Source organism: Alligator mississippiensis, chromosome 4 (genome assembly GCF_030867095.1).
Source record: "Alligator mississippiensis isolate rAllMis1 chromosome 4, rAllMis1, whole genome shotgun sequence".
NCBI lineage: Eukaryota > Metazoa > Chordata > Crocodylia > Alligatoridae > Alligator > Alligator mississippiensis.
In genome coordinates, this window is record NC_081827.1 from 70,145,452 (window position 1) to 70,163,514 (window position 18,063).

The 18,063-nt window shown below is 44.0% G+C and overlaps 1 protein-coding gene across 2 annotated transcripts in view; it reads left to right on the plus strand.

The window, feature by feature from the left end:
* The window catches only part of RAB3IP (RAB3A interacting protein), a 66,782-nt gene that overhangs the window by 41,461 nt on the left and 7,258 nt on the right, over positions 1–18,063 (plus strand). For both annotated transcript variants that reach the window (XM_006258671.4, XM_019493556.2), the window contains 2 exons: positions 2,807–2,935; positions 13,225–13,337. In XM_006258671.4, the coding sequence (XP_006258733.1) occupies positions 2,807–2,935; positions 13,225–13,337 (242 nt within the window). The remainder of the gene's footprint in view (positions 1–2,806; positions 2,936–13,224; positions 13,338–18,063) is intronic.

The following is an 18,063-nucleotide window of genomic DNA, read 5'->3' on the forward strand; positions in this document are numbered from 1 at the left end:
GCAGTTATCTCCAGGGAGCAGAGCAATGAACAGGCCAGCTCCCTAGCTGCTGATACTGTTACTGCCTACAAGGAAAGATTTTTTTTTTTCCTTCATTCTTCCTTTCAAAAATAATATATTCTAGGGTGTGTTGTCTGAGAGAGAATATGGTATATATGTATATTTTTAAAATCAGTAGATGGGTATCATCATTCCCCTTGGCTCTTTCAGGTAAATGTTTAAGTTTACTAGTTTCCTGGGGGCATCTCTGCAGAGGTGGATCTCGAAGGGATTGTAAGAAAAGGCTAGTAGCCTAAAGAATCATTTGACAGGAGCAGGCATTAGTATGCCAGTGTTTCTGTGGAAGAGCTGGCAGGCTTATAGAACAAAAGGGCAAATGGGTTATTAAGTGTTGATGTCCCTGTTGTTTTGTTGTCTTCTTTGAGTTCTGCTGCTTAAGTATAGAATTCTCTTCCAATTCTACTTCAGCAAGACATTGTCTTTTTTTACACACAAAGCTCTTTTAAACATAAACTCTAGCCACTGTAACAAACACTACTCCAACCTTATAAAAACTTCTCTGTTGTACTCTAGGAGACACTGAGCAGAGAATTGTCTCTTGTTACATAAGTGTCCAATTATTTAGGATACTGCTTCCCTTGGTCTTACTTTTTGATAGTTTCATGATTCACGCTTGAAGACTAATATTCTGGTGAAACCAAAGCTAAGTTCTTAAACGTGTAAATCTCTTAGATGCTGTTTTCATCGTGACTTTAATGGTGACTCTGTTAAGGCCTTCTGTAACCCACACTAGATTGCCATCTTCTGTTATGGCCTCCCTCAGTGTATTACCCCATGGTGCTGCCAACTATGAGAGAACCCTCTGCAGCAGGGAGTCCGAAAAATAAGAGACTTTGCTAATTGCCAAATATGCTAGGTCTCCTCTTCCTGATACCTTTGTACCAAAAAAATCCACTAACGTGATCTCATGTGCTGGTTTCATATCCCAGCAGCATTCTTTTGATAGCTGTAAAGTTTACAACATAATATATACTTATGAGTCTTAGCATGGTAGGAGACTGGTGAGTTTGGACTTCAAGGAATCTCACATGAAGAACAGCAGCAAACACTAAATGATTTGTAAGCTGAAGTCTGCTTTTGTCTTTGCTAGTGTATTTAGTGTATTGAATAGGACTGTCAATTAACTGGCATTAATTTGCATGGTTAACACAAGAGCTAAGTAATGTGTTAATTATTTTAACACATTAATTGCACACATGGTTTTGAAGTGCATGCCTGGGCTCCTCTCTATTGCAGTCATCACCAGCTCTGGACCACAGCTGTAGCATGCATGTGGCCAGGAATGCAGCCCTGCAGGGTGTAGAGCAGCACCCAGCAGGTAAGTCCGTTGAGGGGTAGGGGAAGAGGTGTGGGGGGGGCAGATTGAGGCCCCCAGGCTGAGGGAGGGAGTGGGGCAGGAATCACGAGACCCAGGGGCCAGGGTCGGACATGGGATAGGACCTCAGGAGGCTCATCTAGGAGGAGCAGCAGGGGGGAGGCGCGACAGCTCCTCTCTGCTGTGCACACCCCTGGAGAAGGCATGGGGGGGCATATGCTCCCTGGTCTTGTGTGCGAGGCAGGCTGCAGGCTGGGGCTTTTTACTCTGTTACTTTTGCCCTGGGATCTGTGCGACATCATGTTTTGCCTCCTTCCACCAGGCGGGCAGGGGACGTGCAGCTGGCATGAGTCTCCCAGGGCAAAGGCAGCGGAGCACAGAGTCCCAGCCCATAGCGGGCAGCCTGGCTCTGCCCTGCGCACAAATCCATGGCTTTGTCCCACTTCCTGCCCTGGCCCTGGGGTCCCACTCACCCTAGCCCCTGCCCCACTCCCTCCCTCACTGTGGGGGCTTCGATCTACACCCCCTTCCCTCCCCTCTCCCTCTCCCCCCACCCCCAACACACGCAAATTTACCTGATGGGCGCTGTTTTACATTCTTGTAGGGTTACCATATTTCCAGTTACAAAAAAGAGGACACCGGGGGTGGGGGGACAGCGATATATTCCCGTGCCCTTCCCCTGCCCCTACCCCTCACTCCCAAACCACAGCGCCCTGCTGCTGCCCCTCACTCCTGACCCACAATACCCCGCATCCTGCCAGGGCATGTGGGGGGGGGGCGTTGTCCCCCTGCTTCGGGTTCCAAACCCCACCCCCACCCCCCAACCATACAAAGTACCTGCATAATTTTGAGTTTTTAGCTGTATAATTAAAACTGCAATTAAATGCAACCAATTTTTTTAATTGCACAGCTAATTGCAATTTTTTTTAAATCATTTGACAGCCCTAGTATTGAATACCTATTTACTTACTATGCTTTTAAATGTAATATTAAGAAGTCATTTAAGCTTGGTTTATGTATTGCCTGACACAGCTTTTCAATAATTCAGATAACCATCAGTGGGCAGACTAAATGGATGTATAAGAAGTGCAAGGTATTAGAGCATTATTGACTTTTTCAGTTAAACAGTTGCTGTTATGTTGCCAAAATTAGGACCTTAGGAAATGAGGGGGAAGAGAAATTGGGAAACTGCTAAAGTCTCAATGCCTTAGTAAATCTTTTTAGATGGGGAGGCAACTTACATCTCTTGCTCTTGTATTCCAAGGAGAGTGAAGATAGAAAAAGAAAGCATGGTCAGCTTGTTGGTATGAGAGAAGAAAAATGCATGTCAGTGGCGTTAATTTTCATTTTGAAGTGCAGGTGCTGTGTTGTTACTGAAATTAATAACTCACTTTATTTTTTTAAAGTATTTTTCTTGGTTTGTTTTATTAGGCAGACTTATCTCTGTATAACGAATTCAGATCCTGGAAGGATGAACCAACTATGGACAGGGCATCTCCTTTTTTAGACAAAATCTATCGGGAAGATATCTTTCCATGTCTAACCTTCTCAAAAAGTGAGGTAATGTATTTATTCAACAAAAGTGTTGCCATTGGCATTATGCATTTTTACGGAAGAGATTTATTGTGAAACTGTTTCCACAACTTTTTCTCAGTACTTGGCTCACTAAAATGAAACTTGCACATAACGTTACAATAAAAAACTTATCTGTTTATTTAATTGTGGGTTGTGGAAATCACTATTGCAGATGAAGTGGCGAGATGTTTATAGACTCCTCTCTCCTCTAGCTTTTCCTTTGAAGCTAATGTCAGTTAATTGCTATACCAGCCATGACCCTTTTAAAGTGAGAGAGAGGTTTTGGTTTCCCCTCAATTAGTTCTATTCTTCAAATTTTAGTGCTGTCAGGAAGCTGGCACTGAGGGAAGTAACAAGTGTTCTCTTTACCTTACAAAGTGTCTTTTAGGAAGGACATGGTTATTCTAGTATCTCTTGCCTACCCTTTTGTATTTGTGACTATAGAGGCCCCAACAGCTATGCCTCAGGAGGCTCTTTTTCTTCTCTGTATCTCAAAACAGACAGGTCTGGATCTACCAGACTGTGAGAATAAAGACACAGTTATTTTCAGCTGTGCCACTCAGGCTGCAGACAGGAAGAGACATGGTTGTGGCATGCCATGCTCTAGTTGCTGTCAGCAGGATGATTTTTTACACACTTTTTTCTGAGTAACCCTGGGCATGTTTTAAACTATAGTGGACAAAGAACAGAATTGACCCTGGCCTCAGCCCCTTTGTGCTTCTCCCTCTGTCAGTTGTATATATCATTTACTAAGTACATTTGAAGATTCAGCCTCAGTTCTTAGATATTCTTAAAATAAGGGGGGAGGGCAGACCAATTTCTTTACGCTCATGGCTTCATTTTTTTGATAAACATTATGACATTTCTCCTGGTCCAGTGATGTATTTTCCTCCTTTGTTTTAGTTTTCTGCTTTTCTGTAATCTGTGTATCCTGTTTCAAATGGTCATTAGAGCACAGAGTGTTTTAGTTATTTGTATATTGGTTTATAGAACAACATATTCAACAGCTTTTCAGCACAATATTTTATATGCTACAGTAGTTCCTATTTGTTTCTCTGATTTACTTAACCTAGGTCATCCTGTTTTTTCCCTGGCCATCTCATTTTCTTATAACTTCCACTTCACTGCTGATATTTACTACTGCAGGTGAATGTATTACTGGAAAAGAGCAGAATGGAGCTTCTAGCTTTTCTCTATGCATAAATTATGCAGTTTCTAGGACCTATGCATGGAGTGACCAACTTTTTATTTTCCTTTAAATATAAACATACACATTGAGTTAGTATAAACTAAAGAGTAACTAAGCTTCATTTGTGTTATGTATGTGCTTGAATATTCTACCAAAATATTCTCAAATATAAAATTACTCTGAACAGAAGACGGCCCTCCCAATAAACAGATTACATATAACAAATTTGTAAATTTTGCATACAGTTTTTCAGGTATAGCATCTAATCACTAGAGGTTTGCCTTGAATTTGTCCCCTTCCCACTAGTGCAGCAGGGAAAATAAATCTGGGGGGTCAGGTAGCTCCCCCCCCCCCCACTGTCAGACCATGCTGTCCCTGAGCATGTGGAAGCAAGGGGCAAATTGGAGAATGCTAACTTTGAAATGAACATACTTGTAATCACCTGCACTTAGGCAAATTACAGTAAGTACACATGGACTTAGTTCAGTGGTTTTCAACCCATGGACCCCTGAGTTTCCACAGAGCATGTCTAGGGGGTCTGCAAAAGGTGGCTGTAAAGATGACAGCACTGCCTAGAAGGGAAGTGCTGCTGGTGGTCCTGCTGTTGCTCCATTTTCCCCCCACCCCACACACACAGCCAAAGGCACCCCCCAGCACCAACAGCAGGCAGAGTGCAGCTGGGGCAGCCCCACCTCATCTTGCCAGCACTGCTTCATGTAGAACCCAGCAGTGCTGCAGCCCCTCTACTCTTCCAGTGATATCAATTTACAAATGGAATGGGTATGGGTGGGGATGTGTGGGTATGTGTGTGACAGAGAGAGAGAAAATGTTCACCATACACGATAGATTCCCAAAGGGGAGTGCAGCCACATTCAAAATTTTGTAGGCATCTGCAAATGAAAAAAGGTTGAAAACCACTAATTTTTATGTGGAATTGGTGCATTTTGCCTTTTTTGAAACTGCTGCAAGTTTTAGCAGAGGTACTTCATATGCATATTAGTCCATAGCCAAAAGGATCATGAAAGAGGAGTATACCTCCTCTGCTCGCACTTGTAGGGAGGCAGTTAGACGGGCCAAAGCTACCATGGAGCTGAGGATAGCATCCCAAGTAAAGGATAACAAAAAATTGTTCTTTAGATATATAGGGAGTAAAAGGAAGGCCAGGGTGGAATAGGACCCCTACTAAATGGGCATAAGCAATTGGTGATGGACAGGGGGGACAAGGCTGAACTCCTCAATGAGTTCTTTGCCTCAGTGTTCCTAAGCGAGGGGCAGGACAAAGGGTCTCACTGGGATTGTAGAGAGGCAGCAGCAAGGCACCAGACTGCCATGCATAGACTCTGAGGTGGTGCAGAGTCACTTGGAGGAGCTGGATGCCTTTAAGTCGGCAGGCCCAGAAGAGCTCCGTCCGAGGGTACTGAAGGCACTGGCTGACGTCATTGCCCAGCCACTGGCGGTAATGTTTGAACGCTCGTGGCGCATGGGCCAAGTCCCGGAGAACTGAAAAAGGGCCAATGTGGTCCCCATTTTCAAGAATGGGAGGAAGGAGGACCTGGGCAACTATAGGCTAGTCAGTCTCACCTCCATCCTTGGCAAAGTCTTTGAAAAAATTATCAAGGCTCACGTTTACGAGAGCCCGGCAGGACAAATTATGCTGAGGGGAAACCAGCACGGGTTCGTAGCAAGTAGATCATGCCTGACTAATCTAGTCTCTTTTTATGACCAGGTTACAAAACACCTGGACGCAGGAGTAGGGGTTGATGTCGTATACTTAGACTTCAGGAAGGCCTTCAGTACGGTATCCTGCACCATACTGGTGAACAAGTTAAGAGGCTGTGACTTGGATGACTACACAGTCCGGTGGGTGGCGAATTGGCTAGAGGGTCGTACCCAGAGAGTCGTAGTGGATGGGTCGGTATTGACCTGGAAGGGTGTGGGCAGTGGGGTCCCGCAGGGCTCGGTCCTTGGACCGATACTCTTCAATATCTTCATCAGCAACTTGGACGAGGGAGTGAAGTGTACTCTGTCCAAGTTTGCGGGTGACACAAAACTGTGGGGAGAAGTGGACACGCTGGAGGGCAGGGAACAACTACAAGCAGACCTGGACAGGTTGGACATATGGGCGGAAAACAACAGAATGCAATTCAACAAGGGGAAGTGCAAAGTGTTGCACCTAGGGAGGAAAAATGTCCAGCATACCTACTGCCTGGGGAATGACCTGCTTGGTGGAACGGAAGTGGAAAGGGATTTCATAGACATTATTTATAGATGTCATAGACATTAGGGCTAGAAGGGACCTTGGAAAATGATCGAGTCCAGCCCCCCGCCCAAAGGGCAGGAAGTCAGCTGGGGTCATAGGATCCCAGCAAGATAAGCATCCAGTTTCATCTTGAAGGTGTTCAATGAAGGCACTTGAACAACCTCCGGTGGCAAGCTGTTCCAGACCTTGGGGGCTCGGACAGTAAAGAAATTCTTCCTTATGTCCAGCCTGAAACGATGTTGTAGTAGTTTGTGACCATTCGACCTCGTCATCCCTTGGGGTGCTCTGGTGAACAAACGTTCCCCCAGATACTGGTGGTCACCCCTGATAAACTTGTAGGTGGCCATCAGATCACCCCTGAGCCTGCGCTTTTCCAGGCTCAAGAGCCCCAGGGCTCTCAGCCTGTCATCGTAGGGTCTGCTTCCCTGACCTCTGATCATGCGCGTGGCTCTTCTCTGGACTCTCTCAAGCTTCTCCACATCCTTTTTGAATTGTGGAGCCCAAAACTGGACGCAGTACTCCAGCTGCGGCCTCACTAAGGCCGAGTACAGGGAGAGAATGACGTCCCGCGATTTGCTTGAGAAGCATCTATGGATGCAAGCCAGCGTTTTGGTCGCTTTACTAGTTCTAGTGGACTCCAAGATGAACATGAGTTGGCAGTGTGATGAAGCCATCAGAAAAGCTAATGGCACTTTATCGTGCATCAGCAGATGCATGATGAACAGATCCAAGGAGGTGATACTTCCCCTCTATCGGGCGCTGGTCAGACCGCAGTTGGAATACTACGTGCAGTTTTGGGCGCCACACTTCAAGAGGGATGTGGATAACCTGGAGAGGGTCCAGAGAAGGGCCACTTGTATGGTTAAGGGCTTGCAGGCCAAGCTCTATGAGGAGAGACTGGGGCACCTGGACCACTTCAGCCTCTGCAAGAGAAGGTTGAGAGGCGACCTTGTGGCTGCCTATAAGTTCTTCACAGGGGCACAGAAGGGAATTGGTGAGGTTTTATTCATCAAGGTGCCCCCGGGGGTCACAAGAAATAATGGCCACAAGCTAGCAGAGAACAGATTTAGACTAGACATTAGGAAGAACTTCTTCACAGTTCGAGTGGCCAAGGTCTGGAATGGGCTCCCAAGGGAGGTGGTGTTGTCCCCTACCCTGGGGGTCTTCAAGAGGAGGTTAGATAAGCATCTAGCTGGGGTCATCTGAACCCAGTACTCTTTCCTGCCTATGCAGGGGTTTGGACTCTATGATCTATTGAGGTCCCTTCCGACCCTAGCATCTATGAATCTATGATTTACCACTTATAGTTCATTCACTGGGCCCCAGCGGAATCAACAGTGCTTCAAGACTTGGTGCTCCTACAGCTCAGCACTGTCCATTATGTATATGTATTCTAGAAATGACCCTCCTTGCCTGCCCCCCCCCCTCGGATCTCCCTGTTTAATTAGCCTCCTCACTCATAACTGGAACCAGGTATTCTTGTCATGAATCCTGGGATCCTCTAAAAATGATATGCAGATGTATCGCAGGGCAAAATGGCCCCACTCCACCTCATGGAGATTGGAGACATGCTAATCCTATATGGCAGGCTGAGAGAGGGGGTGACAGAGGGATTTGGGGTGAACTGTTTGAGGTCCTGTTTGGTGATGTTTGCCAGACATTTAAGGTTGGTGAAGAAATGGGGAAGAAAGGCATGGCATAGCTCAGTTGTGGGAATGAAAAGGAAGTTGAAATGTATTCGGTACAGTGGCTCACCATGACTTGAAAGAGAGTTGGTGCTGAGGGGAATGGTGTACAGTGAGGGGGATGATGTACAATGTATCTTATTCAGATGTGTTGCATTAAGCTGTCCTTGTGGTAGGTCCCATCATCACTAAAAGCTTGATCAATGCCTGAAAGGCAGAGGAAGGGATTGACAGAACATTGGGGTGTAACGAGTGGAGGAAAAGGAGACCCAATACTCAAAATAGTGGTAGTGGTGGTAAGTAGTGATAAGGTGGAAGAAGAGTTGAAGAATGGAAATGAAGGTCTGGAGATGGGTAGAGAATTGGCAAAAGTGGGGAAGTGAGTATGGAAGAAGGTGATGGCAGGAGCAACAGTTGAGGCAACAATGGCAGCAGCAATGGCAAAGAAGGCGATGAAAGTGACAGTGCCAGACAGAAGATGAGAGCAGAGGAGAGTGGGTGATTGAGTGGGAGCAGCGGGAGAAAGTATGTCAGGCAAGAGATGGAGGACAGTAGGATCACAATGGAATGCCAGCTCACTGGGAGTGGCATAGCGGGAAGATGCAGAAAACACAATGAAAGATGGCAGGGAGGATTGGAGACTGCAGATAAAGGCAGTATTAGTGACAGAATGGAGACGGGATCGGCATTAAACAGATACGACTTTTTGGAAAAGGTGCTGTTTGAGATGCTGGAGGTGCAGCCAGAGCACCTAACCAGCTTAATTGCTTTTCGAAACAGAAGTCTTGGCAAATCCCTTACTGGAATGGAGATGAGTATGGAAAATTTTTGGAAGAAATATGCAGAGGAATGTAAGAAGGAGGATTTAAGAGGGATACAATTTATGGCAGGAGAAAAGACAAGGGAACGAGTGATTATAGTACAAATGTATATGGATTTATTAGTGGAAGAAGACATAGAAAGGTGGCTGGAATTGCATGTTCAAAGAGTGTAATGAGCGTGGAAAAAGTGAGGTGTTTTGTAACCTGATCATAAAAAGAGACTAGATTAGTCAGGCATGATCTACCTGCTACGAACCCGTGCTGGTTTCCCCTCAGCATAATTTGTCCTGCCGGGCTCTCGTAAATGTGAGCCTTGATAATTTTTTCAAAGACTTTTGCTAGAACTGACTCCAGTGGAAGGAAACAGTCAAGAACAGACTTTGTGTTTGTATCAAAAGAAATAGAGTTAAGGAAGAAAGAAGCTGTAAATGTGGCATTTTGTGATCACCTGATGCTGAAGGCAGAACTGAGTCTTGGTAAGAGCCCTGCAAGAGAAAGGAGAGCGTTAGTTAAATGTGCAACTGTTGCAAGATGAGATGTGTCAAGTGTACGCAAGGCGATATGAGGGGTGGAGATCACTGAAGAAAATTTTAAGAGTATCAGGAAATGGTGGATGATGGTGAAGAAGGTGGGGAAAATTCTTCAGGGAGGATGGCCAAATAACTGTGGGGAAAAGAACAAAAGAGATGAGAGAGGTGCAAAGAAAGATGCAGGAGCTGCTAAAGGAAGTTGCAGAAGGACGATAAAAGAAAAACTAGAAGAAACGAGGCAAGAGATAGCTGGTGTAAAAGTAAGATGAGAGAGAGAATGTTTTTAGCATAAGCACCATAGGTGGGAGAAAACAAAGAATGTTCTCAATACTTTCCCGCTAGAATTAAGTCAGTGAAGAGAGAGCTAAAAGCAGTGAGGGAAGATGGTGGTACCCAGGTGGAAAAGCAGGGGAGGTGTTGGAGGCAATGAGAAGATTTAATGAAGAGCTATGTCAATAGAAGGAAATAGACAAGAAGAAGATGAAGGATTTGCTGGAAGAGATTGAAGGGAAAGCAGAGGAGGTGGAGGAGTGTTTCAAAATCTTTAAAAGAGGGAAATAACCAGGAATAGATGGACTACCTAAGGAATTTTACAAAAAGTTTTGGGCATGGCTATGGAGGGATATAATAGAAGTTTTCAAGGAAATAGCAGAAGCACGAGAGGGAGGAAAGGGTTTTTACACGAGGTATTGTGATCTTACTCTTCAAGAAAGGGGAGAAGGAACTCCTGAAAAACTGGAGACTGATTACACTCCTTAATATGGACTATAAGTTAATGGCCAAGAGGATGAGGACAAACCTCTAGAAAATAATACATGAAGACCAAGTATACATAGTACCAGGTAGATGGATCTCTGAAGGGATCAGAATGATCAGAGATCACTGTCCCATATCCAAGAAAGGAAAACAAACACAGTTATAGCAAACCTAGATTTAGAAAAAATATATGACAGAGTAGATCATGATTATGTGGGTAGGGTAGGAAAAACAGGGTTCTTGGAAAATTTTATACGTTGAATAAGGTTATTGTATAGAGAAGCAAAGTGTCAAGTTCAAATTAATGGGCATCTAAGTGGTGCCTTTAAAATCCATATAGAGGTGAGACAAGGGCACCCCTTATCACCACTACAGTATGTGTGCGGCATGGAACCATTAGCACAAAGAATAAGAAAAGACAAGGTTGTAAGTGGTGTAAAGATAGTGGGAGGGCGAGAGATGAGATTTGTATTATACACGATGATATAAATGTAGAGAGATCCTTTTGATGGAAAGGGTAGTAAAGCATACATTAGAATATGGAGAAGCAATGTGGGGCTAAACTAAATAGATCAAAAAGCACATAATGGGAGTGGAGAACTGGAGAGACTTGTTGAAGTTGAGCCTTCAAATAAGAGAGAGACTCAGAGTGCTAGGGATCCAGATGGATGCTAAGGGGAAAGGTAATACGGCATAGGAAAAGGTGACAGCAAAGATACGGCAAATACTTTAGTTATGGTCCGGAAGGATACTGCCCTTTGCCGGAAAAGTGGTGGCAGTTAAAGCTGTGCTGCTGCCAATTAGTCTATATACAGGAATTGTATTCCCACCAAAGTGGCAGCAGATAGTGAAAGTACAGAGGGAAATGTGTGTTCTTCTGGAATGCCAAAAGAGAGAGGTTGGCTAGATCTGAACTGTACACAGTAAGAGGGATGGGGGCTGCTGGACTTGGGATTGTTTGTCTATGCAAATTATGTAAGTGCGGTATGCAAGGTGATAACAGAGTGGAAAGTAGCGTGTATCATACAGTTACACATAGCTGCAATTTTGAGGAAATGGGAAATATATCAGACCTCTTTAAAAGAGTCCATGGGAGTGGCAACCACCTATTCATTGCATCAGATGGAAGGTTTTATATAGAGGTATAAAATAGGGAAGGTAGTGCTGGAGGTCCTGAGGGATCATAAGAAATTGATGAAAGTGGTAAGGGAGAGAGACAGGATGGTGCTGGTAGGAAACTTCACAGAAGGACAATTGAAGAATATGTGGGGAGTGGTGGTGGGTAAACAACTAAAACAGACCCATGCTGACCTAGTGTGGATGCTTGTGAGAAATATCTTGACACTGAGAGAGGTGCAACACAGATGTGGCTTGATGAGCACATCAGCATGCCCAAGGGAGAGGTGCAGGGAAGAAGAAATGATGGGACGTGTCATGGGATTGTACACATGGGGGTGTGGGAAAGGGTCCACTGCTTTCTGGTTGTCACCAAAATAAACCTGTTCTTAGTGCAGAAGCTGGTACTGTGCAGACTTATACCAAAGGAACTGGAGGAAGCATTAGTAAGGACTTAAAAAGTTAAGAACTTTATTAGCATGTTTTAAAACTAGTTTATGGAAAGTAAGACACCTCAGGGTTTTAAGGAGATCATTTTCACTGAAAGAGTGCGTCAAGCTGGGACTGCATGAAATACTACATCGATCAGGACAAGGAATAGATTGGAGAAGAAGCAGCAAAGAAATAGAGGAAAAGGACTGGACACACTTGTTTCACTGAACCAACAGAAGAAGGGGCAGAGAGTTTCAGGTGGTTAGTGAGGTAATTGTTTTTCATGGGGTTCTGTATGAAGAAAATGAGTTCTGTTAGCATTTGTTTTTTTGTGGGAGATTGATGTATGTTGTTTAAGGGTTTAATACCTCTATCTCGAGATGTAGTGATGTAGATATCTATAGAGATGTAGATAGTATGTTTTTGATATGTAATTTTTGTGGTATGAAGTCTTGGTAAAACAAGGATGCTCAATATGTGTAGGTTTGTAAATGTAGGGTGATAAGTGTGGTTTTTAATAACTTTTAGTTAAAACAAAAATTCCCATCCATAAGTTTGCCTGACATGGGCCATGTTTTATAGTCATGCTCAGTGCTGGCTACATTTAATCAGCGTCATAGTTGGCTTCCATTACTGAGCGCATTCTGCTTTTGGCAGCAGTTTAATGATGACTGTTTATTTAGTGAAAAAATAGACAATGCTGATTGGAGAAAAAAACTTTGTCTTGTATTTGAGTAAATATGGTAATTCGAATAGTTGCTGCATTATATACCTGATTTTATATGATACTTAGTATGTACCCTTTTTGTTTTTGGAGAAAGGCAAACAAAGGTATTCTGTTTTGAGCTACCTCTGTAAAATCAGTACTCTTAAATATATTTTCAGTCACAGCTTGTACAGAGTATTTCTGCTAATAACGGATGCTTAGAAAGAGAACACACCAGACCAGTGAGGGCCAGTGTTTTTGACAGATGTGCCCCAAATCAGCCCAGCCAAGCCTTTTCCCTTACCTGATCTGCTGCTCAGCTTTGTGCTCACTGCCTAATCTGATGCTGTGGTTTCTGCTTTGTGCCCGATCTGCCACTATGCTGCCTGTTCCTCTCCAGTCTACCACAGGCCACACACACAGGCTGCCTATGCCACTTGTGGCACCTGTGGCACAAGTTGGCTGCCCCTGCACGGCTAGACTGTGTTGTTTGTTCTTTTAAGTGCATTTTTTTCCGCAACTTGGAGGGCAGGGTTGTTTGGGCAGGAGTGTGAGAACCAGATCTTTTGGTTTTACTGTCTTCGGCATATAGGGTAAATTCCTTAACCCTCCTACAGTTTTCTAGTTACCGATCTGAGAATTTGAATGTTGCGTAATGTTTATAACTTAGTTCTGTTTAAGTAGCATTTATGTAGCTATAAACCCCTTCTTGCCTGAAGCCAGCAAATAATGCCAAACCACTTCTAACTGAGTTTCGTTGTTTTTTTCCCCCTTTGCAGCTAGCTTCAGCTGTTCTGGAGGCTGTGGAAAATAACACCCTGAGCATTGAACCAGTTGGCTTGCAACCTGTTCGATTTGTGAAGGCTTCTGCAGTTGAATGTGGGGGACCAAAGTAGGTTGAGCTAAGATATGTTTGTCTTCTTTTTAGAAAGTGGATGATTCTTGGTTAGATTTATCAGCTTATAACACTGTCATGACGTGGATAAAATGCATGTCTTAGGCCATTTATACACATACATTTGTCTGCTTTGACAGAGGAGATCCAGCACATGGAAGCAGACTCAGTTAATTGTGTCTGCTCTGCACATGAGCTGATGCACCTGGTGCTGCATTGCATGTATTTGTATAAATGGTGAAACGCGCATCACCCCTGAGAAAATGGTGGTGGTGTGCTTTTGAACTAAAACACCTTCAATGTGTGTTAGCTCAAAAGCACGCCACCATCATTTTCTCAGTGCTGATGCGCATTTCACCATTTATACAAATATACATATACACAGATCAAGGGGGCAAGAGGGTGCAAAGGCCCCCATGGCTCACCAAAAGCATCTGGAAATGTCTCCAAGCTAAAAAGGAGGCATACACCCATTAGAAGGGAGGGGCCATCACCAGAGAGGACTATACCTCTGTTGCTCGGGACTGTAGGGGGGCGGTCAGGAAGGCCAAGGCAGAGATGGAACTGGGACTAGCTACCCGGATCAAGGACAACAAGAAGTCCTTTTTTAAATATGTAGGGGGTAAAAAGAAGATGCTGGGTAATGTGGGGCCTCTGTAGGACACGCTAGGAAATCTGGTCATCGCACCAATCAGCAAAGCTAACCTATTTAACAATTTCTTTGCCTCCGTTTTTCTGAGTAGGGACCTGGTCATCCCCCCCACTGGGACCCCGTAGGCCCCGTGGGAGGCACACCCAGGCCTAGGGTCAGTGAGGACCTAGTCAGGGAATTTCTGGAGGGACTGGATGTATTTAAATCAACAGGTCCTGAAGATCTTCACCCCAGAGTGCTGAGGGAACTAGCAGAGGTTATTGTGGAACCTCTGGCATGGCTCTCTGAGCACTCATGGTGCTCTGGCAATGTGCCGGAGGACTGGAAAAGGGCCAGTGTGGTTCCCATTTTCAAAAAAGGGAGGAAGGAGGACCCAGGAAACTATAGGCCTGTTAATCTTACCTCGGTCCTAGGGAAGCTTTTTGAGAAAATTATCCTGGTGTATGTCCACGAGGGGCCAGCAGGGGAGACTGTTTAGGGGCAACCAACATGGGTTCATTAGAGGCAGGTCCTGTCAGACCAACCTGATGGCCTTCTATGACCAGGTCACCAAATCCCTGGATGCAGGTGTTGTGGTGGATATAGTCTTTCTGGACTTTAGGAAGGCCTTTGACACTGTCTCTCACCCCATTCTCATTAAAAAACTAGGAGACTGTGGTGTTGATGCCTACACAGTCAGATGGGTCACTGACTAGCTGGAGGGCTGCACCCAGAGAGTGGTGGATGGGTCATTTTCGACCTGGAGGGATGTGGACAGTGGGGTTTCGCAGTGACTTGGACAGAGGGGTAAAATGCACCCTGTTCAAATTTGCAGATGACACTAAGATGTGGGGAGAAGTGGGCACGCTAGAAGGAAGGAATAGGTTGCAATCGGATCTGGACAGGCTACAGGGGTGGGCGGAAGAGAACAGGATGGGTTTCAACACTGACAAGTGCAGGATACTGCACCTGGGGAGGAAGAACCAGCAGCAGACCTACATGCTGGGGAACTCCTTTTTTGTCAGTGCAGAGACAGAGAAGGATCTTGGAGTCGTCATTGAGGCCAATATGAACATGGGCTGGCAGTGTGGGGATGTGATCAGGAAGGCCAACCATACCTTGTCATGCATCCATAGATGCATCTCAAGCAGGTCCAAGGAGGTGATCCTTCCCCTCTGTGCGACACTGGTTAGGCTGCAGTTGGAGTACTACGTCCAGTTATGGGCGCCACACTTCAGGAGGGATGTGAACAGCATGGAGAGGGTCCAGAGGAGGGCCACTGCATGATCAGGGGTCAGCAGGGCAGGCCCTACGAGGAGAGGCTGATGGACCTAAACCTGTTCAGCCTCCACAAGAGAAAGCTGAGGGGGGGATCTAGTGGCCGTTTACAAACTAGTCAGGGGGGACCAGCAGGCATTGGGAGAGTCCCCGTTCCCCTGAGCACTCCCAGGAGTAACAAGAAATAACGGTCACAAGCCGGCAGAGGGTAGATTCAGGCTAGATATCAGGAGGTGCTACTTCACTGTCAGGGCAGCTAGGATCTGGAACCAACTTCCAAGAGAAGTGGTGCTGGCTCCTACCCTGGGGGTTTTTAAAAGGAGGCTGGATGAACACCTGGTCAGGGTCATTTGACCCAAGTACTCTTTCCTGCCCATGGCAGGGGGTCAGACTTGAAGATCTTCTCAGGTCCCTTCTGACCCTACCAAGTATGAAATTATGGAACTACGTGCCTCAGTGCTGGATGCTTTTAAAAGCGCCCGACGCTGTGGCACAAACGTGTACAAATGCCCTTAAACTTTTAAATGTTAGGCATATTAGGATTCTATCACTTGAGCTTTGGTAAGGAGAAGCTAAATGAGTGCCAAATATCATACTTACAAAATGGACTAACACTTCTGAGAGAGCCCACAAGAGAAATGAGGTAATCTTTTGGAGTGAAAAGATGGATCCATTTATGATGTGATTATAAATAATATCATCATTAAAATAACATAGTCATTTTAATGCAAAGCTTCATTTTTTTTAAATTTTATATACTAAGGCAAACAAACTACTTAAAATAATCCTTATAAAGTCTCTGTCCTCCAAGGTATTTGATCAAACCCAGGTAAGTGTATTATGTGGGATGAATTGATTGTAGGACTGTGAGGCTGTGGACACCTTGTATGGGAAGACTTTCCAGAAAGCTTCGTTGAAAGAAGTATGTATGGAGAAGGACAGGGTATGTGCATAATACTTAGAGGTCTGAAGCATCGAACGCAGTCTGAAAACAGACATAAAATTATGGGAGACCAAAAAAAAAAAAAAAAAGCAGGTCAATGAGCAGGGAAGAAACGTATACAGAGCAAATGCTTGATAGACTGGCAGTGATTTTAGGGATGAGTTGACATGAGGATGAATTTAAAGCTGACGCAAGAAGAGATAGAGCAGAATGGTATGCAATTTGAATGGCAGAAGAGGAAGATTATTTTAGCAGCTGCATTCTGGATAGAATTGCCAGGATTAGGAGTAAACAAAGAAATATAGGGGAATCTGGAGAGCTGAGTTTGCAGTAATTGGAGTGACAAATGCTTAAGTCACTGGAGGCTGTTAGCAGTAGAAGTCCAGAGGCAATACCGAGCTGATCTATAGAAAGCTGACTTGCAGAAAGTCAAGTTTCAACACTTTCCCATAGAAAGTTTGTCAAAATGAATATGTTCTCTCATAGTATTTTGATTGTTGATAGAGCTGCATTAGCTGAATGAAACTTTTACAACCATCTCGACTTAACTTTGTATTTTTAAATACAAATGTTCTGCCTTTCCCAAATTTGATGTAGGACTTCTGCATTTTGTTTCATTGAGGTGTAATTTTTTTAGAAGTAAGGGAAACAAATATATTCTGTTTGATTCTTAATCTTTTCCTTGAAGAAAGCTGTTTAAACTGATGGGCAAAGTTTTACAAACTAATTGTTTAGAACGCTGCAAAATCCCCAAGATCATTCAGGTTTTTGTATGTTCTTTAACTTAAACAGATTTGTACTTGAGGGAAGTACCCTGTCCACCAAAGCTAGACTCGCAAGGAAGTTAGTATATCATAGGGTTCCACCAGCCAGGTTAAATGGCACTGGAATATCAGCAATGTTGCATGGCCAAGTAGTGTGGGACACATGATGCTATAGTTCTCTTAGTTGCTTGTGGGGATAATTACTTGAATCCTATGGGGAAGCCAAGCTGGCTCCTGCAGATGGCATCCTACAGCTTCTACTCAACAGCATTTGTATGCCAAGAATTTCCATGCATCTGTTCTAAGTCCCTGCCCTCCTTCCCTGTTATGGCAAATGCACCTACACTGTTTTACCCTCTTGCCTCCCATACTGTAGGTATACAACAAAATGTGTACTGCTATTAAGATTTTTATTTTAATTGTAATTATATTTTGTTTCTATATCATTTACACAATGTTTTTACCTTATGAAAAGAAGGTTTTGGAATTTTTCTTCTATGGTAAATTTCAGAATTTCAACTTTTTGTTTTGATTCGGAATGCAGACAAGTAGGAAATTCCATTTTCTGCTCAGCGCTGTCTTTTAGTTTTAACAGTCAAGCCATATAGCACCACAAAACAATGCAAGTTTAAACACTTAATTCCATCTAATCCACAGGTGATACCTGAGGTAAAAGGTCTGATCCATAAATTAATATAGGGAAGGGGAATATGGATTTTTTTTTTTCTTTTTAAGTGGTACTTTATATTCAGTTGGCATGTATATGGCTCTTCTGGAGAATTAATACCCCTATCTATTGTATTCAGCCAGACAGGTACCAAAATATTGTGACCGCTGTTTTCAGTGTATTATCTTTGCCTTAGATGTGAAACGGTAACGTTAATTTTAAAGAACATCAGGAAGCATTTTATATGACATGGATGAATGTCCTGTTTAGGTCCTATATTTCACTGAATGTATTATATATTGTAGTCTTGACTCTGATGTTTTAATAGCTTTTAAATCAGTTAATGAACTGCTTTTCATTTGCCCTGCAACTTGATTCATTAGCCCTTGGTGGTAGTGGTGTAACATCCTCTGTTTCCATCCAGGGGATACATGTCATCA